Here is a 21,925-nt window from a genome sequence, read left to right on the forward strand (position 1 = left end):
TATAGTGTAAAACATGTTATTGTGTATACCTCTTCATCTGTGGCTTCTAACAGAGCCTTAAACGTAAGTTGTTGTCTTTGTTAAAAGGATCAGTGGTTGAAATCTGCAATGAGTGAAAACTAGTTATTTTACTGAACATTTGCTGCCGATTTTAATCTCAGCATCCAAAAATTCACAAAACAATTATGAATTGAGCAACTCATTTTCAAAGCTGCCAGGATTATAATTTCCAGTTGTCTAGGATACATTAATATCTCAAGTTGCTGCCATATCCTTGGTTTGCAAGCATAAAATGGAAAAAAAGTGGTAAACTCAATTTGTGAGGGGAAAAAGCTTTTAACTTGGGTAATCCTTAATTTGGAACGTTATCAGAGGGTTGTATTATTGCCGACAACAATAGATTAACAGAGACAGTTTTCCGGTCCAGAACATTTTATTTTTGATGTAGCCATGTCCAGGTCGGATAAATTATAGAAAAAGTCCCAAATCCACCAGTGAATGACATGGTTTACTGGTCCTTCAACTCTCTCAGTCTCCTGATTGCAGACTTGACTGTGACGGCTGACGTTGTGCTGCATGACAAATGATAAAAGTTTAGAAATGGTCCAATTTCGTACAGGAGAGGCCATCCAAAAAGGCCACTAATTACTCTTTAAAAAAACAAGCTTGACAATGCACTCATTCATCAGTTTCCAATTCTCAGTTATTTACAAAACCCAACATACAATGTGAGGTAGAATCTCAAAGTATCAATGGAAAGCAATATGAATAATATAGTATTTTACACCTATGGGAAGGAGTCAAAACATTGCACTGTATACCAACTGAATGTACAATTTTTTACCATAACAAAAACACAATGACGGTGAAATGCAGAAACAACAATATACGTACTTATACGTCCAGGCACCTCCAGCCACCGTCTTCCTGCAGGACCCACAGTGCCAGATTCCAACAGCCCTTCTCTTCATCTTGGTCTGCAATTGAAAAATTCAATTTTAATAGTTTCGTAATTTCAGCTTGAACCATTTCAACAAATGCACACGATCCAAACCGTAGAACATCAATCATTGCAGCGAGGCCCCTTACCTTGCCACAGAAAGAGCAGGTGTACTTTGAATGCTGGGAGATTTCAATTTTCTTCACCATCTTCCTCAGCGAGGCGCCGTAACGCGTTCCATATTTACCAACGATCCCCACCTTCTTGGTGCGCTTGGCCTGTGAACATTAACATAGGCATTAATATAGTGTCTTTGCAATATACCCGCTACAGACTACTGGCAACATCTGCAACTGCACTGCAAGCTAGCAGTGGTGCTATAGAAAGCTGCGCTCACAGCGGTTAAAATTGTAAAAACATGAGACATTTGCACTGCGTTAATTATGATGGCACCACACATATTACGCCACATCTGGGGAAAAAATCCGGAAACCTTCATGGGAAACGAAATATCCGCGAATGCACCATATTAGCACAATACCCCTTCCTAACCTAAACAAACTGAATCAAAGAACACGCAAAGAGCAGTGTATGAGACAATATAACCTAAAGCAAAAACGTTAGGTTTAAATAATAAATTGGGTTTGTCCAAACATGTAGAGTATGAAGTACTTGAAGACTGCTAGCAGGCTAACATGATTTGCCTGCCCGGCACTGAAGAGTAGCAATGATGGCAGCCATTACTGTCCGTGTATGATACGAAAACATCGTTTTTGCAGTGAAAAGAAACACAAATCTAAAACGATGAGCACTTGGGCTAAACAATCCAGTACCCCAAAAACTGTCCTGATGTGTGACTCTTTAATTGATAACACAAAAACGATAGATTGACATGGATTATAGAGGGGACTCTGAAGGCTCACCATCGTTTCAGTGGAGACGTAGGTCCAAAGAGGGATTGCTTAGTGCGCACGCGCGATTTACCCCTCTCGTTTGTGGTGCATTGTGGGGGTTTGAGTTTTTCTTTTTTAATAACATAAAACATATATTAAACAAAATTTAAAAAATAATAATACAATTTGTGCCCTAACAAAAAGAACCCGGTAGTAGTTTTCGTGAGTATATTTGTCAAAGAATGTTTACCTGAATAATACAGGAAATGGCCGTAACTATGGACGCTTTGTAGTTATGCGCAAGCGCACTTAAATGGCGGACGTGAACATCCGTAGTGTTGATGATATGCTTGTCGATGAAGCCACCAACAATGGAACTTCTGTTGTAATATAGTGGACTTAAGGGAAAATTTTGTATTTATAGGTATCAATCTAGGTTTTGCTATGAAGCTAACACAAAAACTGGTTCTTGCTAAAGCTAAGGCTTCCGACTTGGAAAGCGTGAAGAAATTGAACTGCTGGTAAATATTCTAAATTTTATCGTGTTTTTTTTTCTTGGCATGCTTCATATTTAGTATTTAATGTAACATTACTGTGTTACTTTTCTACAGGGGATGCAACCTGACAGATGTGAGTATTCACGTACTGTATTTAAAGGCTTCCATATTCGGACGAATGCGAAATTGTCGACACATTTTTAGTGTTTTCACGGTTTAGGTTATATCCAATTGTGAATGCAGTAAACCAACCTTTCTCTCCATTCTAGATTTCAATCTTCTCCCAAATGGTCAATATTGAGGTGCTGGCACTTAGGTTGGTATTAGTAAATGTTTCTCTCACACCAAACATATAAACACACAGCTTTTTAAGGGTGATCACGGAAATTATGTCAAATTGTGCTCTTGTCTTCCCACCAGTGCCAACAGCATCTCATCCCTTTCTCCAATGGCTGGGTGTCTGTCTCTGTGTGAGCTCTACCTGAGGAAGAACATGATCCCCTCCCTCTCTGAGCTGTGCCATTTGCGTCCCATGACACGTCTCAGAGTGCTGTGTTTGGCTGAAAACCCCTGTTGTGGAACAGATCCCAACAGGTACCGCCTGTCTGTGCTGCGCTGCCTCCCTCGACTGCAGAAGCTCGACAACCAAGGTGAGTACAAGCCATTGGGAACGGAGGTAAAACTTACCATATCAGTCTGACGAGGCGTATTTTTAAAGTTGTGACAGAGGAAGAGCTTGCTATGGCGCTGGTGGAAGGTGAAGCAGTCACTACCCCACCTGAAAGTCTCAAAAATCAGCTTCCATCCAATGGATTACCTGATGCAGACGTGGAGAATGACCCCCAGTACTACAACATGAAGGAGACCAAGTAAGCCTTCTAGAATCACCGCTGTAAAAAAACACCCAACCACTGTATATTAAGGTTTATGCTTCTGTCTTGATTTTTTTTTTTTCTAAAAGTAAAATAAGGGAAGAGTTGGGAATGAAGCCTCTCCGGAGAGAGAAGTTCTCATCCCTTTCTTCTCCATCAACCAGAGAAACCAAACCATTGCTGAGAAAGGTAACTTGTCCTGGCAGTATTTCCATCATGCATGTCCTTTTAATCAAGTTACAATTGAAGGATCTCACATATGTTTCCAGTCACACACGCTCGATGCTGTTCTTCTGCTGCTGAGGGATTTAGATGAAGAGGAACTTCAAGTCGTACACATCGCCGCTCAGAACCGGCTCCAGACGTTCACAGTAGACTCAGAAACATTTGATTCCCTGCAGACCGTCAAATCTGTGGAGATGCAACAATGAAATGCACTTCGGAGGCCAAATGTCCAGATGATTTGTGAACTGGAGTCTGTTAAATTTTGCATTGGAGTTGGTTTGCGGTACCCAGATGTGAGCATGAATAATGACTTATATTCTGATCAGGACCTGATCTCTGCGCCCACCACGGTGTCCTGCCAGCTGCAAAGCTTTAACGCATATCCTACATTTGCCTTCAACCATAATTCATAGGACATTCATGCTTTGTAGAAGAGTGCTAGAAAAACGAGTCAGAAATGCACTTTTGCATGCAGCTGCTCGTGTTTCCCCGCTGATCATGCAATAATGCACGATTAAGGCACATCTAATCTCCATTCTTGATTGCAGTTTTGGTAATTATTTATACTATTGTTTACTTTAGAATCAAGTTCTGCACAATATGCGAGAGTCACTGACCAACCCCTCTCCCCCAGCTTTCATGACTGCATGCCTCACTGCCTTGTAAGAAAAAGAATGTATGTTTTGCTAAATTTAAATGTATTGCTGTAAGTAAACAGTTAAAGCAATATTGCAATAGAATCAGGCTTATCCCCCCCCCCCCAGATGCTTGAAACACCAGATACAAACACATACTGTGTGTTTTACATATGACAAATCTGTATTTCAAAGCGTGTTTGACTCAATCACACATTTGGTTGGTAAAATCAGTCGGTGGTGCATAATTTAAGGGTTCAGGTGACATAATTTGTTCTTCCCGTTGACATTTCTCCAACTCTCAGTTGCCATCCTCGTTCTCCAGGAAAGCCATCAATGTGCTTGCATCTACAGCAACCAGCAAGTATTCCACTCCATCAACACCCTAAAGGGAGAAAAATATATTTGAGGGACCTTTCAGCAGGAGAGTTTGGGTACCAAACAAGAGCTGGACACACCTTTCGTGTGCGGATCAGTTTGTGGTCTCTGAACTCGGTCAGCTGGGTCCTCAAGGTGAGGTCGGAATTGACCAAGAATGCCTCTCGGCAACGCTGGTAGAAGTCTTGGAATGACAATCCTGTGCACAGTCATCGATTAGCACCTTCTCTTGTTTGTCAAATGTCAGTGCAAATCAATTCCAAAAGCAACTCGGACATAATCTCCCAGAAACGTTTGTACAAAAAGATTGTGAATTGATTTCATTCCTACCTGTGTACGAAGGATTGTCCTTATTCTCCAGCTGAAATTTCACCAACATTTTGAAAATTCCCCTGCAAACAGTATGAATTGAGAGCCATGAGGAACACCAGCAGTGGTGAGCATCACCTGCTAAAGGTTCTGATGTATTCAGGTGTCACAATGCTGCTGGTTGTTGTGGGTAATCCCCCCCCCCCCCCCTCCCGGTCACCTGTGATGTCACATCAATATGGCTGCCATTAAAAACCTATGATCGGTGTGTGCACGGTACCTCGCATTTGGCGTCAGGCTGCGCAGCACGTGTGTGAGTGAAGACAGAGCCAGGGCGCCCGTCTGCTGCACCAGGAGCGAGTTTTCATACGACGTCTCCTCCGTGTAGTGCTGGAACGTCACACACTCCCACCACAACCAGTTAAACTGGCTCTGTTGAAACTGGTCCCATACTGGTAAAGGCAAAAGGAAGATTCATCTTAATTATAGATTAATAAAGAGCTAATTTATCTTAGTTAAAAAAACTAACCAAGGGGAGCATTTATGTGGTCTATAGACGCCACCAGGTGCAGGTTGGGCAGTGAGGCCAGCTGCCCCAGTGCACTCTGGGTCTTCTCTCCTCGCAGCATCAGTCCATCGATATTATGTATTAGCAGGTAAATATGAAGCTCTGAACCTGTCAGGATACACCTCATTTTTAAAAATTCCCCTTCACTTAAGCAAGATGGAAATCTAGACGCGGACACACGTACTGTCTTTAAGGGTCTGAGCGATGTACTGGATCTGGTCTGAGGGTGTCCGGAAACTTCCCTGGTGTTCGAGAACCTCACACGTCAGAGCGTTCAAGATCTGCAGCAGAAGCAAGTTGACAAAAAACATCCTTCTCCCAAACTGGAAACAAGCTTCCACACACTGACCGACTTAAGAGTGATGGATGGGAAGAACCCGTTGACAACAAGGTGGATTTCTTGGGACAAGTGAGAAACACGGAAGTCCTCCAGCAGATTTTTCTTGCTGCCTAAACCGTAGACCAGCACACTGAATCCCAGCCTGCAGCGAGGAAGAGATGCTTCGGTGTTCAAATAGAATTATTAAAACCGTCGAATCGGGGGAAGAAAACACTCACTGCAGCTGCAGCATCCATTTGCTAAAGTGCTTTTGGTGCTTTTTGTGGAGCTGCTGGATCTCTTTAGCATAGCATGACGGCTTTCCGCCCAAGAGTTTGACCAACGTCTCCTGCAAACACAAAAACAGAGATGCACTTTAACAGTTCGCTTGAATACTACAGAACACCGACTGCTAAGCACTGACCCTGTCGAGCTTCGGGATGTGTAAACGCTCCAAGGTCCGGTCAGATGTCAACACCTTCGAGCTGCCGTGGGCTTCAAAATACTCCTCCACCATACCGGGTTGACTGAGGGCTTCACATGTTGTCTTAGACTTTTTGGCTGGCGTCTTATAGAGAGCTGCAGATAGGCCCTTTTGGGGGGTTCTAGGAGTCTTTAAATTCTCCTTGTCTTCTTTCTTGACCTGTTCTTCTTCTTCTTCTCCATCTTCATCCACTTCCTCTCCAGAATCAGAGGGTGACAGCTCACTATCACTGTCTGACCGGAGGCTCGGAACTGCCCATTGCAAAAAGGTTTAGTTCACATGTTAAGTCCAACAGGGTACATTTTATAGTATGTACCCTGTGTAAGTAACACACAGAGAGTCCGCTTCCACTCACTTGTTATTCTCTTCCTCAGTCTGTGGGGTGTTGTCGATACAAACTGGACTTTTTTCCTCTGTCATATGGAAAGCACAGATTACAGACGCGGATGCTGCGAGCTCATTTAAATATGAGGCGACGCATTTTCATACGTACTCTCTGTGGAGTCCTGCTTTCACTCCTCTGGTCTGGTCGGAGAGACACGCACAGTGAAAGACTCGGTACATTTTCTGGATAAACTGAATTAAAAAACAGAACAGTGAATGCACACAACTCACCGCGACCCGTTCGTGTGGGAGTGGATGGTTCGATATCTGGGGCTGCGCCGAATGTCACCGTTTTTGCGGGGGTCCGAGCCAACTCGCTTGCTATGAAGACAGAACAAGTAAATCATGAATTTAAGTGTTTTGTCACAATAAGTGTATCTGAATGACTGAAGATGGAGGGGCTCACCTGTCTGAGCCATGCTGTGTCCACGTTTGACTTTCTGAAATGTGAAAATGGAGGATCCAGCAACTCTGGACATCCCATCATCATCATCTGCACAGCCAAGTCACGTGGCAAAACCTCAGTCATCACAATTTGATGGCAATAAAAGAGGGCTAATGAAACAATGCTTCACTCACCTTCCATACTGTCTGCTCCAAGAGCTTGGATGTAGTTTTGCTCACCCAGGAATCCATTTCCATCCCCGTCCTGTTCCCTGTCTCGTCGTCCAGGTGGGCTCTTCAACCTCACCATCTTCTGAACGGCCCCACTGTGGCTCTGCACATCTTTGTTTTTAGAATACACGGGAACAGTTAGCCACCCGCTAAAAAACAAGCATTCCGAAGCAGAAGAACAGTGACTGCCGCCCATACCCTCACGTTTGTCTACGATGTGCTCCAGAGCATCTCCATCGCCAATGAACTTCACCTCCAACACATCCATGGCTAGAAAGACACAGCACGCATGAGGCCATTAGCTAACAACAAGCTAGCTGCTCAGCTCGATTCGACAAACAAGAAAACTATACGATTCTTAATGTAATGTTATGTTTTCTCTACCCAGCGTAATTAAAGAGACTCCGGTTATTGTACAACCGTGGACAAATGATAACAACGTGCAATGGCTACACGTAAGAGTAAAAATCAATATTTGTGGATAGACCAACATTAACTTACTCGTTGTAGACTTTTACTTCAAAAGGAAACAGAACTTTTTTACCATCTAAAAATGATTGTATGGCTTGACAACTTCCCGCGCCATCCTCCTGAACTTTTTAAACCACGTGACAGGTGAAAGGCCACGTTACAGCCAATAGGCGCGTAGAACTACATTTCCCATAGTGCACGTCGCCATAAAGGAGACGTCATATTTCTGAGTAAATCGGATTTCACCTAGTTTGATGGATTCCATTTATATTGTAATATAATTTATATGTTAATCAGTACTTGGCAGATGATATTAACATCAATCGTAAGACATCTGTCAAATGAATCCTTATGGACAAGTCCTACGTTAAAAGTAGTTAATTTTTTATTTAATTATTCTCAGGTTACCTCTAAGAGTGTAATTTGAATAATTATCTAAAACATCAAGATGAATAAAATCTCAAAAATTACACTTTTTTATTGAATCATCAAATATATTGACCTGGTTTTGCATGTGTAATGTAACCTCAGAAGATAACAATAACATGGTATGTATGCCAATTATTTCATCATGGATACAGTTCTCTGGAAAAAAGAAAAGAATAGAAGTTGAATTTTCAAAATTCTATTTTATTCAACTCAGTTTACATGATGCCATCTGAGCAGTGGTCACCTGTTCTGAAACTATGGCAATAATTAGCAAGTTGCAGAAAAAAAAAACACCTTAAGAAACAGCAGAGCTGTTCACCACCCTCGTGTTGGGAGCCACTTCCCCACCAGATGGCCCTCAGAGTACACGTGGTACACAGAATGCATCGCTGCAGTGGCACAGGACTGAAAAAACAAAGGTCATATGGTCAGGCAGGGAATCAAACAGGTCTAGCTTGGCTCCCAATGAAGCAGGAATACTGACATGGTAGGGGATCAGAGTGAGCATTGTGCCCAGTGGGTATTTACTGTAGTCCAAAGGCCCCGAGATGGGCTCCATTCTACCATGCTCCTGAGTCATGGACACCAACCTGGAGGGAAATAACTCCCATCAGAACTGCACATGATTTTAGTTGAGAGAACAAAAACAGGGGTCGACTACAGTACTTGAGGTCTGTATGTCCTTCAATAACAGCATATCCAGTGGGGAGTGTTCCAGCTCCATCTAGACTGGGGGTAGAGTGCGTTTTTAATTAACCCAAACCCAGGACGGTAAAACCTGCTCGTTACCAGCTGGTCTGCTCTTCAAACACAAAACAGGTCAAAGGTCTGATGAAGGTACCTCAGTCCCGTCCATCCACAGTCGACCAGGAGCTGATTCCTGTGAGGAGCGTGACTTATGACTCGCGTCAAAACCTTCACAGCCACGTCCTCCAAACTGCATGAGCCAATAAGGGACTGTTGCACATCTAAAACACAGCAACAAAACCCACCGTCTCCAAAAATACATCAAAATAATGGCTACCAATAGGATAAAATAATCCTTTTGTGTGCCCACCATAGAAAACATAGTTCCCAGGGTGCACCTCACTGAGCTGGGCCATGTCTTTGACAGGGTGACTACAGGAAGGGGTGGAGCCTATGCTGGACTTACAGGTGACGCCAGCATCCTTCAATCTGAAGTGAGACAGCATTTTGATGTTTTAGTTTTGATGTTTTGATAATGCCTTAATGTGTCAGAAAGAGTCATTCTTTATGCGTCTGTCTCACTTTTCCATGAACTGCAGAGTCAAGTTGGTGGTTTCCTGGGCAACCGCCTGTATCTGCTCCACTCCTTTGCACTTGTAGGTGTTGCCACAGTGAGCGTACACGCCCGTGAGCTCCACGCCGTCCGCCTGAGCGATGGCCAGAGCAAGTTTGAGCGTCCCGGGGTCTGAATACAGGACTCCCGCTGCAACAACGCAAACAAAGGATCAGCCAACACACGTGAAGATGAGTTGTGGTGTCCCCGAGCTCTACCTCTCCCGTTGCCACAGTCAAGTTTCAGCCAGACATGCCACTGCCGGCCGTCTTTTAGCGGCCTCTTCTTGAGCTCCTCCAGAGCGTCTGGGTGATCCAGCAAAACCTGGAAGAGATCCAGTCTCTCTGACAGAGCTGCACAGTGCTCCACCTGTGAAGAGATCATACCACAATTATGCTAAGATAAACGACCCAAATATTCACCTTGATTGATGCTTTGACTCGTAAACATGGCCTCCGCTTGAATTAATTACATATAGAATCAGTCTTTTTAGTGTGTGAGTTCAGAGGACCTTATCAAAAGGAAGAGGGTAAGCGTAGAGGATGTCATCAAAACCGTGGTCGGCGTAGAAACTGGCTTCAGCAAGTGTGGAAACCACGATGCATCTCCGGGTTCCACCTGTCATTATGTCAGCGCACTCACTTGAAAAACAAACAAACAGAGATCCATCACATAAGATGACGACTGTATTAATGTATCCGTGTGTGTGTTCATACAGGGTTTTGTGGGTCTTCATGTGAGGCCGAAGTTGGACACCCAGCTTCTCATATCGCTCAGTCATGTTCTGGACATTTCTCTTCACTTTGTCCAGGTCCACCACCAGAGCAGGGGTATACAGGGATGAGAGGGCCTCGTCCTTCATAGTGGCAGAACTGGAACACGCAGGCACCAGATATTCCTCATGCAATTAAATTGCTATGCATGACTGGTTTCCTTTTAAATCTAAAACGACACTGTGTTGCCCATTGTGTTGACATTTGCTTGCCCAGTCTTGGGCATTAAACGCTAAAAAAAACTAATCGTACAAATTAAGACAAATTAAGGCTTCATCCCCACCTACCCCATAATCAACAAACGTTAAAGAAAAAAGTGTTCCGCACAATCTGGTTAAGCAGACAACGGGCGCCCCCTGGCGTCAAATACACATAATTGACTAAAGGCAAGACAAAACGTGCAAACGTTGTTGAGTTTAATTGCATCAGAAAGAACAAAAGCTAAACTACTGAATGTTATCGTTTAGGATCTGACAACGTGCATTACAACTGAGCAGGTTTTAGACAGGAACTCTACCGACTTCGACCTTCCAACTTTGCGTAACTACCGTTAGAAACACGGCGGCTGTGGAAAAACTAGGACTAAAATATCGCAACGTTGATACTTACTTAAAATAAGTTCAGAATATAACGCTGTATTTTCTTCCCGCAGCCTGAGTGGAATCTGCACACACGGTGGCTGTAATAATCCCCGCAGCATGTCAAAGGCGCAGCTCGCCGGCTACGCTGGCCTCCAAAACAAGCGAACCCAGTGCCCTTCGGCCAAAGATTGGACTGGACCTGGATTGAGACACCCTTTTTTCCCTCATACTCTGTAATGTTGCTTTATTAATCCCCCCTCTTTCCCTTAATAATATGTATCAAATGTCTTATTTAACACTCTTTATTAAAAGCTGCAGGTGCGAGGCACAGTGATTTGAGGAAAAATGCTCCACATGTGTTGAAAACATGGTACCACATTCAAACAGAAAAGACAGGATTTGGGACTCCACATCTGGGCTTTATTTGAACTGTAGGCTTACAGATTAGCATTGTTATGTATTTGCCAACTTTTTGTGTAAATAACGTGTTTCATTGGTGAGAGCGTTGTGGGGCTTTCTTTTGTATTCCAGCATGGAAAAGAAAAATTTGCATGTTTTATCCCCTGAAGAGACTACAGTAATTTTAAAACAACAAAATGTAAAAATAAACATGTTTTCATCATCGTAATTTTAGCACCTTTAATGTGAATACTGACTTGGTGAAAGACAGAGAAAAAAAAGAGACAGAGACAAGTCCTGCCATTTGAATATCCTTAAAAAAACAGAAATTAAGCCTACAACTTGTGTCCTACACATTCAATAATCACACACCTCTCCTTTGGGATATTTATGTCTTTGGTTTTAAGTGCTGACCATAGATTTGGAGTAGAACAACCATTGTAATAATCACACTACATGCGTACATTTTGTGTATGCGTGTCCGCTGGTCCAGCTGGATTGGTATATTGATCTTCACCTATTATAACTAGAGCCGCCTCAGTGCCTTATATCCAGTAATGATAGTGATGACGAGGGAGGTGGTGATACCTCTGTTGATGCATTCAGCCCAGTTTCACTTCCAAGTGTGTAAGAGATTTGCCAGTCCATTTGAGGATGTGGTTGACCCTATATTGTTTGGTCAGAGTTACAAGAGCACAGGGTTAACTGTTGCAAGGTAACGTAGCTTAATTTAGGGCAAATGTGTTTCACTCCTAAACCTTGGACAACATGGTCCAGCATGGTGGACAGGCAGGTCTTATACACACTTGAGCATGACACCAGGTTGGCTTACATGTTTGCGTTGAAGGTGCTGGCCCTTCTTTCACTCTGTGTTCTCTAATTCTTTGGTGTGCAGAGGTCCTCACTAGCATATCCAGCGGATAAAGCGCTCGAAGAATGAGGATTTGTTCAGCATGTTGTAGTTATCTGCCCTGAAGATGGCGGTTGTGTCCCCAAGGGCCACCTTCCGCAGAACCTCTTCGTCTGTGTCTTTTCCTATGGCGATCACAGTGGGAACGCCTTCCACTCGTCGCATGGCAGTTACCCCCTCATCCAGCTGCTCCCTGGATGTGATTCCGTCGGTGATGTAGATGAAGGCCAACTCGGCATGGCGACGAGCCAGTCGGTCTCCTTGCTAGAAACACAATGTTGAAAGTAGTGAGACATTTTCGTTAGGACATTGAGAGCACTCTCACATCAACGACAAGATATCTGTCTCTTTGTACCCTTGGGATCACAATATTGTTGACTGCATGGATGATAGCGCTGCCCAGAGCGGAAGAGGAATCCATGTAGTCCACATTGGCCAGCGAATCACTGATGACAGTGAAGTTGTAAGTGAGCGGGAACTCCACCCTCTGTTCTGTAGGGCTGCCATACTGCAGCAAAGCAATGCGAGCGTCCCTCTCGTCTGAGTTGCTGTTGGCCAGGTTGAGGCGGCGGGCCACGTTCTCGATGAACTCTTTGGCCCTGCGGTGGTTCTCCAATCCCATTCTCTCAGAGCCGTCCAACAGGAAGACCATGTCCACCGGCCGTCGCACACAGCTGGCCACAGCCGGCTCTGGAGGAGAAACACAAAATCAAACAACGTTGAGGCCAAAGAAACCAAAAAGGCTCAAATATACATAGTGTTCAGAAAATACAGCCATATGTTTAAGATCACAAGTAGCATCAGCAAGAAACCAAATCTTTGAGATTGCTCTGTTCTTTTATTGCTTTGAGATGACAATGTAAAAACATGAATACATTTTCTTTTCACAGCAGCATGTTAGCCAGTATAATACTCATTCAAGAGATCAAAGCAGCTCTTTAGTCATTATCCCTTTTGTCATTCTTCCTTTAAGCCAAGCCACATGCAGAAAAAGACATGCAATAGTCAATGGCATAACATAAAGTAGTTCCTTCACTGTCAATGCCAAGTCAATAAACCAAAACGCCTACTTCTGACTCATAGGCAGCTCACTGTAGCAGGTATTAAACCAGAATCTTTCCATGTGTCACGGCTTCTTCACCAGTATGAATGATTCACAGCGCACAATAAAGGCCGTAACCATGGAAATGTGCAAAAGAGCAAAAAGAAATGCTACCACAGACTTTTAGGGAGCTAGTGAATCACGGTGGATGCCACTGAGAGCCACTACACACCATGACTGTCACAGGATGGCTATCCATCACTTTCCCTGTAATCGAAAATGTTTCTCCACGAAGGTGGAAGAAATGATATGTGTCAAATCTATATTATACTCTTTCTTTTGAGGAACTCCTGACTCAAAAGAGAGGGAGCGCCCTGAGTCCATCCAACTTTAAGTTTTAGTCTGTTAAACATAGCGAACATATATGAGTACGAGCAAAATATTTGCACATGAACTGCTTCACATCATGCGATTCTTTTGCATCAGCCCAGGTGCAACAATGCACCAAATCTGACAGAAATGATTCTAATTCCAGCAATAAGCTTCATAATTACTGCCATCCATAATGGCGAGGTAGCATGGTTAGCACAACAGCACTAGCAGAGTTCCAAAGCTTTTTCTGGGTCTCCCATAATGTCTCCATAGACATATTTGAAAGAGTCGATGAATAGCTCGGTCCATTGTTGCCTGTCCGTTCCTTGGGCGAATTTGGCTCTCTGGGCTGTGTACGCCATGGTTGCAATGCCAACCCCATACTGCTGCTCGACCAGACCATTCAGCATGGTGGCCACACCCTCCATTGAGGTGGGGACCAGTGAGTGACTGCCTTCTTCGGCCAGGGGCCTCCATGGCAGAGAGGCTTGCCCTGCAGGGACACCCCCTAAAAGAAGTGGGCGGGATAACATTGTGGGCGTGGTCCCACCGAATTTGTGCATCAGCACAGTCAAAAAGAAAAGGTGCCGAGGTACAGGAAGTCTCATTAAACTTTGCTGTTGTGTGCTACTGGAGCTTATTACAATATATATTACAACATAAACCATAACCTGTTTTATTGGACACAGATTTGGGCCTCAACATGTTGTTCAGAGAAACGACCTTGTGTGTTCTTAAAGGTGACACAAATCTATTATGCACCTCCACTGAAGGGTATTAGTGCATTTAACCCTGTTGTCCAGATGTATTGGCTGAAAGAGTGTATCGATTCTGGTATTATTAATATTTTACCTGATTTACAAGGGAGATCAGGACATACAACGACAGGATCTAAAAAAAAAATCAAAAGGATAAATTATTAGCGAAAGATCATGAAGTCTTCATTACAGGCATGCCCAAATCCTGTCCTCGAGGGCCGAAGACCCTCTACCTCTGTTCCACCAGGAAGATATCCTTAGAGGAAGCTCTTTTACTGCTCGGTACAACAGAAAACCAAGCTTGACTGCAGACCTTGAAGACTGGATTTGGGCACCCCTGCTTTAGTAGCTCTACCCTAAACATTTGAATAAAAAGGTACCTGGGCAGAGAACAGTTTCTATCCTGTCAATGAACTCCTCGGCCACCAGGTCCGCAAAGCGCCTCATGCCCAACACCTTGCCATCCCTCTGGCAGGCGATGCTCTTCAGAATCTCATTCTCCTCGATCTGAGAAAACATGTCCCCGATGCCGATGGCGTTCACGTCAACATTGGGATCACTGCTCAAACAGGCCCAAGCAAGGGGACAAAAAGAGTTTGTTTCTGCCCTCCTGCACAAACTACTAATTCTTGTATTTCAGAATGATATTCCAGTGTCAGAAACCTGCACAGGTAGGTGAGCAAAGAATCATCATCTCTGGGGTCAAAGCGTCCGTCTGTGATGACCACCACAGTGACTTTGGCTTGGGCTCGGCGGCTGTCCCTGATCAGGTTGTCGTAGGCGTACTTCAGGGCGGATGGAGTCCACGTTCCACCGGCGATCCATTCCATTTGCTTCATGGCTTCCTGAATAAACAATGAGTCAGTGTGTTCGAGGCATCTACTGTATGTACCAAAGTGAACGCATTACAAATACACTTAAAATGTGCGTTGAGTGTGAGACCTTGAAAGAAGTCAGTGAATCAATCTTGGGATCATCGGGACGGATGGCCTGGAAAGTTCCACTGTGACTGTACTGAACCACACCCACTCTCGTGCCTGGGAAGATGTGTTATGTATGAAAATCATCTCCACCTTTTTTAGACTTTGGACAACATGAGTTTAAAAGGCACACAAATGTGTATGAATAAATACATTTTTTTAGGATTTACTTAAGAGAAAGCAAAACAAATCACATTTCTTGTGGCACAATTCCAAAATATATACCCTGATATACATCTACCTGTTTCTGACTTGGGGTCTTTGGTGAGGGAGCCCAGTCTGTTGATGGTATTGATGACAAAGTTCTTCTCCAGGGTGAAGTTAGTCAGACCCACTGACTCTGAGCTGTCAATCACAAACACGATGTCCAGAGCTCCACAACGTTTCTCGCAATCTGCAGAACAAAATGGAGTTTTCAGAAGCTGACAGGACATCGGTGGGTATTCAGAACCCAGCTGTGACTGGACTCACCACAGCAGCCACAGGTTTCCCTGATGTAGTTCATAACATCACATTCCTGTCGGGACATATTTACATGAAAATATCTGTGTGTCTTTTGATATGACTGAGTTACAAAACTGGCTCAAGTCCTCACGGTAAGGCCAGGATCTCCCTCAGGTCCAGGATCTCCCTGTTGAAGAGATTGAATTATTACACCCTATTCTCTTGTCCAGACCAAGTGTGAGGCTTTTCTGTTCATTCTAGTGCACCTACATTCCGTCCACCCTCTCCTCTTGGTCCTCTTTGGCCAGGTTCACCCCGATGTCCCGGCTCACCCTGGCACAAAAAAAGGAAAGATTATATAATCAAGTGCAAGGAACTATCTTGAAACCATAGGGCATGTGCAATCAGGAGGGTACGTACAGGCTCCCCAGGAGTTCCTTTATTGCCTGGCTCACCCTTTTGACCACAGTCTCCTCTGCTGCCACGAGGTCCATGGTTGCCCTTTTCTCCTCTCTCACCCTGTACATCAGATTGGCAACTTTGTCAGTCCAGCATTACTCCAGCCAGGAGACAAAAGGAAATAGGGCACATGTTACCGTTGGTCCTCTTGATCCAGGATAGTTAAAGCCAGGTCTTCCAGGATCTCCCTAAACAGCAGATGACAAAGGGAAAAAGTCAAGTCACTGAAGCTAAAAACAAAAAATAATAAATCCAAATTTAACTAAAAAATGGAGACCTTTGGTCCAGGTGGTCCGGGTTCTCCTCTTTGTCCCACATCACCTGCATCACCCCTAGTGCCCTGTAACAGGTTTTGACATAAGCTCCATGAGATTGTTTTTTTTTGGGGTGGGGGGTGTCTTTGTTTGAGGCCTCTTTTGCACTTTAAATCTGAATTTTAGCTCACATTTCTTCCAGATTCTCCGGGTGCCCCAGGTGATCCTCTGGGTCCTGGAAGACCGTTGTCTCCCTGTTTAGAGGTAGGAAAAAGATTAAAATAATCACCTCAAGGGAAAGATTAAAGTCTGAGAGGTTTCAAATAAATCTCACCTTTGCTCCTTTCTTTCCAGATTCACCTGCAAGACCTCTTAAACCCTCCGAACCCATTTCACCCTGAAACAACATAATTAGCATCATTAATTGTACATTTGCTATTAAGACACCTCAATCAATGAGATTTAGAGTGTGGGTAGGCAGGATCCAAGGACTTTTTGTGAAATATCAGGTCTGATATTTGCTGACAGTCAGTCAGCAGAGTCTGAACTGATACCTTTTCTCCTCTGGTTCCGCCTGGCCCTTGAGCACCCTTCGGCCCATAGTCTCCTCTTCTCCCCTATGAGACAAGAACAACTAGAAAACCAGCACAAACATTGAGTAAAGTATTAAGACCAACATGGCTGTGAGTGAATCTTACTGCCTCTCCTGTGGCTCCTGGATTTCCAGGGCTTCCCTAGGACAACAGACAACAGGTCAGCTGCACGGTGCATAAACAGAAGGTGTTTTGTTGTGATAAGGAGTCTTACAGCATTTCCTTTTTCTCCAGGATAGCCAGGCGACCCAGGACTACCCATCTCTCCCTGTGAAAAAAAAATTTGATTAATTTTTTTCCCGTTTCCCTTTGTTATTAAATACATATACTGACTGTTTCTGGACCTTTGAGACATTATTAGGTGTACCAGAAGCACTACTACTATGTTCCATGTTCAACTTTACCTTTGGCCCTGTGTCTCCTTCTCCACCAGGGGGACCAGGTCTTCCAGGACGTCCAGCATCACCCTTAAGACAGAGACAACCAGACAATCAGAGTCTCCTGCAGGAGAGATGGCTGATGGATTTAGTTTAGGCCAGTTACCTTCTCTCCATCAGCTCCAGAAGGGCCAAGTTCACCAACATCGCCGGGATGACCATCAGGACCCTAAAAACAATCACACACTTGGAATAAGTCACGAAACAACAAAGTTTGGATGTACAGCTTGGGATGTGAATCATACTCTGTCGCCTGGATCTCCTTTGCAGCCAGGAGCTCCGATCCGACCAATTTTACCCTGGAAGAAGAGGATCGAACGTTAGGAGGCTCTTTGAAATCGACTCTTGGCATCTTCTCTCTAACTGTGCAGCAACAAACCTTCTGTCCATCTGTTCCGTTGCGTCCCGGGACACCATCAGCTCCCTGAAAACAGCATGAGGAGACAATTAGGTCTTTTTGATGTAAAGTTTTGGTTTGGTCAAGTAATGTCCACTGTAGCAGAAGACCTACCTTTTTACCTTGGAATCCTATCTCTCCCTGTGGGCAGAAAGATGACAACAGTCATGTTATTGTTTACACTTAATCTGCTGCAAGTCATTAATTTCACATTGGAATGGTTGAAATGGGGTTATTTTGGCTCACCTTGTCTCCTTTTAAACCTGGTTCTCCCTAAGGCGGAAAAGGGAAAAGACAATTCTTAGTGCAATATAAGGTCAAACAAATATTCATACCTGTTGTGTGTCTTACTTTGGTACCGGGCTGACCAATGGGACCCTCAATACCAGGGTCTCCTGGACGACCTATTTCTCCTTTAGGGCCTGGTTCACCACTGTCTCCTTTAGCGCCCTGTTGTCAATGAGATAAAATCATATACCCACAAGGATGGAAGTGAAAAATGTGCACATTTTGCATCTGTGTGCATGCGTAAGGCTCACCTTTTGACCTCTGTGGCCTTTTGGACCAGATGGTCCTGGTGTCTCCAGACAGGACACACTGTGACACTGTCAAACAGGAAGACGCACAGTGAGTGGTGATATTGAGGGTCTGACCTCTGTGAAATCACTTACACTGCTTCCATCTGCGTTCTTACCTCTACGTACGCCAAATGTTTCTGTGAAGACAAAACAAAAAATCATAAGAGGCATGTCTCACGCTTCCTGTTTACGTCCATGAGCCTCTTCATGTTTGTGCATTACCATCGTCTTGATGATGCGGTCAATGGTCTTTGTGTGTATGATGGGTTTGCCCTCGCTCAAGTCCACCGCCATGAAGTCCCTCCTGAAGACCATCCCCGGGGAGTTGGCGATCTCCCTCATTCCCATCTCATCAATGTTCTTGGATGCCGCCACGGCAAATATATGGATACCCTCATCCCGCGCCCTCTCTGCTGACACTTTGATGCCCCCACATGGGTTCCCGGTCACATGGCCGTCTGTGATGACCACAGCGAAGCGGAGGGCCTTGGGGTCAGAGGGTGAGCGCAACATTTCCTGGGTCATGTTCATGAGGGCGCAGTCGGTGTAGGTGCCCTTGCCCAGGTATTGGATTCCACTGACGCCCTGTAAGCACAAATGAGTGCAAATTGGAAAACGCAGAAAGGATCCGATCGACCTTTATTGCACCCGCCATTCTCATTTTCTGACCTGAGCTTATTAGAAGCTTAAAATGTTGTCCTAAAGTGGCAAACATTTGAGAATAAAACTTTGATAATCAATAAACTTAAAGTGATTGAAGTAACATTGTAATGAAACTCACATTCATGAAATCAGTCTTGGATCCAATACGGCTAAACACTCTTTGCTGTTGGGAGAAGTGCAGTCCTCCGATGTTCCAGTTGATCCGCACAGCACCTCTGTACTCCGCATTTTCCAAACGCATCACAAACTGTCTGGTGAACTCCTGGTGGAGTCAGATGCAATAAACAGAGCAGAGTTGACCATAGTGGACAAATGTTTCGCGATAATGACCGTACAAAATTTCCTGTTGAAGTCGTGAAATGCTGGATAAACAAGCAACCTTGATGCTCTCCACCAGGGATCCAGGCGGCGGCTCCTGCAGGGCGATGGTCTCAGACGTGTCTATAGTGAAGTATACATCTATGGGACATTCATTCTTCACTGCAGGGAGGACACACATACAGTACATGTTAAGACTTTGGTGAAAAAGTGAACCCATGACTGATATGTTTTAAAACACGGTAACACTCACTGACACACTCTGTTGTCTGGCTGTGAGCCAGGGCTCCAAAAAGAAGGCAGAACGCAAAAACCTCCAACCCCAGCATCTTCTTCTTCTTCTTCTTCTTCTTCCCCTATCTAAGCCAAAATTAAACATAAGACTTCAAACAAGCTGTTTCTTTGCTGCTGTAATCTTAAAAATGGATAAGTTGATGTAAAAATCTGAATGGAGATGAAAAATCACTCAAAATGAAAAACTGTACAGATATTGTAAGGTTGTATTGTAATTGTAAGATATTCAGTTGTTACAAAAGTATTAATGCTAAAAAACCAGCAAGAGTATAAGTAATAAGTGAAGAATTAAAAATGCTAAATCGTAGTGATAATCGTAGTGATAATAATACAGCAAATGTGTGTCCTTATTTTCATCTTTTGTTGTTTTACAGGACTTTCCTCTCATTTCAGATTATATGATATTTATTGTTTTGAAAATGATTAAAACATCAACTGTGTTGCCAGTGAAACAAAATGGCTGCCGTGGACTTGTGTAATGACTCAGATAGCAGGACAAGACGTGAACATTGCTGCTGTTCTAGCGTTTAATACTGGGAATGGAAACGGGCCTGGCGAAAGGCTGAAATATTCAACTAAACAGTCGTAGAGATTTAACTCGTAGATATTCGGTACCAGCCATTACATCATAACTAACAAAATGCCCACATAGCCGTGCCTTCAGTCACAAAATATACTAATTTTGTGCTGCAAATGGAAAAAAACTTAACAAATGACAGCAGAGGAAAAAATAACAGAATAAATCCGTATAAGGGCCCATTTCGTGTTTCTGTTGCCCTCCCCCTCACGGGAAATCTGGGGGCCCCGCCTGTCATGGCTGCGTTTGTACGTTAGGGGGTATAGGTGCCCCCTCCCACTGATGCGCAACACATTCAAATTTCAGCAGCTCGGACCTCACTTGCTCACAATTGGGGAAAAAACTGTTTTGCAATTAATCAGTTTACCAAATGATTGACACGGGGTCTTCGCACACATGAGAGCGTGCTGAATGAAGATTCCCATCTCAAACTTTTTTTGCTTCCACAGAGCCGAGAGCAACATTTTATCAAAAAGTCCCCCCCCTTTATACTCATAAGCTAATTTTAAAAAAAAAAACCTATTTATTTCAAAGAACAAACAGGTTTATTCTTGAAAAGCTTTTGCACTTTTTCAAGCGTGTGTCAAACCATCTCGTTATTTCCCTGCCCGTGGAGCAGTTACACCAAGGAACCTCGACGTTTAAAGCCTTTTACGCACGCTCGCGAGCAAACTCGTTTTGCTGTCTCCCTCTGGCGGACACACAACTGTGCGCTCCGGCCGAGTCGCTCTTCCAGATGTTCCCTTGCCTCCGCGCGTTCAGGAGAGCAGAGGGCAACACAAATGTCCCGACCAATCAAACAAATTAAAACATAAATTTTACGGCGCAGAGGCGCGCACCAGTCACATATGGATTTTCCAGTCGATTATGGATTTTACACGACAAATCTGTTTAGCAGTATTCTTTTTGTTGGAAAACCTCTAATTTCTGTTCAAGAGCCAATCTCAAAATACATGCAAACGCATGCATGAGAGAAGAATGAGACATGTAGACCCGCAAAAGAGAGAATTTTACAGTGCCGTGCGTAAAGGCTGCTTACCTGAGCTTTTCCCCAACAACTTCTGAACTTAATGAGCAGCGGGCCTGTTGGTGGTTAACTCCTCATTTCAGCTGGAACGAAAGCCGATAAAGAAAGAGGGAATGCAGAAGGAAGGAGTGGGAAATAACGCCGCGGATGCGCGTTTACTTCCCGCAGAAGAGCGTTCGTTCCCTCGCCTGTCCCGGGCCAGCCCCAGCTACCTCTCCTGTCCCCTCCTCCTGTGCGCGCACGGCGCGCCCCAGCAGTGGGACCGACTGACCGCCTGGCGGCGCCATGGCTCTGCTGGACCTTCTGTGTGCGCGCACTCGTGCACCCGCAGCTCGTTGGACCATTATTACTTCCATACTGCAGTAAAAAGAGAATGCCAAACTGCAGCTGCACCCCTGGCTCCCAAACACGCGCGCGCAAACACACACACATACACACACCTTCACCAGGCTAATTTTGACAATCAAGAAAAGTAAGTTTACATGTGTGGGTCCAAAAATAAGGATACGCTAAGACCCTGAGGAGAATAATACAAATGCCCCTAACATAAAGCTTTTCACATATAAAATATAACACAAGCAGACTAGCCCCCACTCTTTGCTCATAAACACACACACACACACACACACACACACACACACACACACACACACACACACACACATTGCTTGCTTGTGTCTGACAGTCTGTTCACAATTAGTAGGCTGAGTAGGAGAAGTTTATACTCAGTGTAAACACTGAAAGATGGTC

The 21,925-nt window shown here is 44.2% G+C and overlaps 5 protein-coding genes across 7 annotated transcripts; 1 reads left to right on the forward strand and 4 right to left on the reverse strand.

Moving 5' to 3' along the window:
- Positions 1-414: 414 nt before the first annotated feature.
- On the reverse strand, positions 415-1,958 carry rpl37a (ribosomal protein L37a). The gene is made up of 4 exons (XM_003976323.3): positions 1,864-1,958; positions 1,090-1,218; positions 895-977; positions 415-572 (listed from the first exon to the last, which is right to left on the reverse strand). Exons 1-4 carry the CDS (start codon positions 1,864-1,866, stop codon positions 509-511), a joined length of 279 nt encoding a protein of 92 aa, XP_003976372.1. The 5' UTR covers positions 1,867-1,958; the 3' UTR covers positions 415-508.
- Positions 1,959-2,130: 172 nt separating this feature from the next.
- Positions 2,131-4,333, forward strand: cfap410 (cilia and flagella associated protein 410). The gene is made up of 7 exons (XM_003976329.3): positions 2,131-2,354; positions 2,445-2,463; positions 2,600-2,646; positions 2,751-2,980; positions 3,049-3,199; positions 3,292-3,391; positions 3,472-4,333. The coding sequence occupies exons 1-7, from the start codon at positions 2,278-2,280 to the stop codon at positions 3,631-3,633; spliced, it is 786 nt and encodes a 261-aa protein (XP_003976378.2). The 5' UTR covers positions 2,131-2,277; the 3' UTR covers positions 3,634-4,333.
- orc2 (origin recognition complex, subunit 2) lies at positions 4,221-7,750 on the reverse strand. 2 transcript variants are annotated; one of them, XM_011617252.2, is made up of 16 exons: positions 7,621-7,750; positions 7,324-7,389; positions 7,084-7,230; positions 6,911-6,997; positions 6,736-6,825; positions 6,614-6,645; positions 6,476-6,533; positions 6,061-6,371; positions 5,876-5,985; positions 5,667-5,799; positions 5,502-5,598; positions 5,279-5,425; positions 5,030-5,201; positions 4,771-4,832; positions 4,521-4,639; positions 4,221-4,447 (listed from the first exon to the last, which is right to left on the reverse strand). In XM_011617252.2, the coding sequence occupies exons 2-16, from the start codon at positions 7,385-7,387 to the stop codon at positions 4,364-4,366; spliced, it is 1,713 nt and encodes a 570-aa protein (XP_011615554.1). In that variant the 5' UTR covers positions 7,388-7,389; positions 7,621-7,750; the 3' UTR covers positions 4,221-4,363. The 2 variants fall into 2 exon arrangements, with proteins under 2 accessions (XP_011615554.1, XP_011615553.1); XM_011617251.2 differs by having other exon boundaries at positions 7,318-7,389.
- Positions 7,751-8,087: 337 nt separating this feature from the next.
- On the reverse strand, positions 8,088-10,849 carry LOC101079404 (D-threo-3-hydroxyaspartate dehydratase). 2 transcript variants are annotated; one of them, XM_011617253.2, is made up of 11 exons: positions 10,702-10,849; positions 10,036-10,191; positions 9,831-9,960; positions 9,538-9,688; positions 9,289-9,469; positions 9,077-9,195; positions 8,861-8,987; positions 8,686-8,748; positions 8,504-8,609; positions 8,314-8,424; positions 8,088-8,175 (listed from the first exon to the last, which is right to left on the reverse strand). In XM_011617253.2, the coding sequence occupies exons 2-10, from the start codon at positions 10,179-10,181 to the stop codon at positions 8,335-8,337; spliced, it is 1,113 nt and encodes a 370-aa protein (XP_011615555.1). In that variant the 5' UTR covers positions 10,182-10,191; positions 10,702-10,849; the 3' UTR covers positions 8,088-8,175; positions 8,314-8,334. The 2 variants fall into 2 exon arrangements, with proteins under 2 accessions (XP_011615555.1, XP_011615556.1); XM_011617254.2 differs by lacking the exon at positions 8,088-8,175 and having other exon boundaries at positions 8,200-8,424.
- Positions 10,850-10,961: 112 nt separating this feature from the next.
- Positions 10,962-21,400, reverse strand: col6a2 (collagen, type VI, alpha 2). Its single transcript, XM_011617255.2, has 32 exons — positions 21,188-21,400; positions 19,531-19,637; positions 19,339-19,439; positions 19,078-19,221; positions 18,519-18,881; positions 18,413-18,433; positions 18,258-18,323; positions 18,070-18,168; positions 17,965-17,991; positions 17,833-17,859; positions 17,701-17,745; positions 17,567-17,620; positions 17,428-17,490; positions 17,289-17,351; positions 17,099-17,152; positions 16,990-17,025; positions 16,846-16,908; positions 16,626-16,688; positions 16,483-16,545; positions 16,315-16,377; positions 16,175-16,225; positions 15,999-16,097; positions 15,849-15,911; positions 15,730-15,765; positions 15,606-15,651; positions 15,376-15,528; positions 15,097-15,191; positions 14,818-14,999; positions 14,535-14,713; positions 14,249-14,287; positions 12,338-12,672; positions 10,962-12,246 (listed from the first exon to the last, which is right to left on the reverse strand). The coding sequence occupies exons 2-32, from the start codon at positions 19,604-19,606 to the stop codon at positions 11,977-11,979; spliced, it is 3,039 nt and encodes a 1,012-aa protein (XP_011615557.1). The 5' UTR covers positions 19,607-19,637; positions 21,188-21,400; the 3' UTR covers positions 10,962-11,976.
- Positions 21,401-21,925: the final 525 nt, after the last annotated feature.

This window comes from Takifugu rubripes, chromosome 22 (genome assembly GCF_901000725.2).
Source record: "Takifugu rubripes chromosome 22, fTakRub1.2, whole genome shotgun sequence".
Lineage (NCBI taxonomy): Eukaryota > Metazoa > Chordata > Actinopteri > Tetraodontiformes > Tetraodontidae > Takifugu > Takifugu rubripes.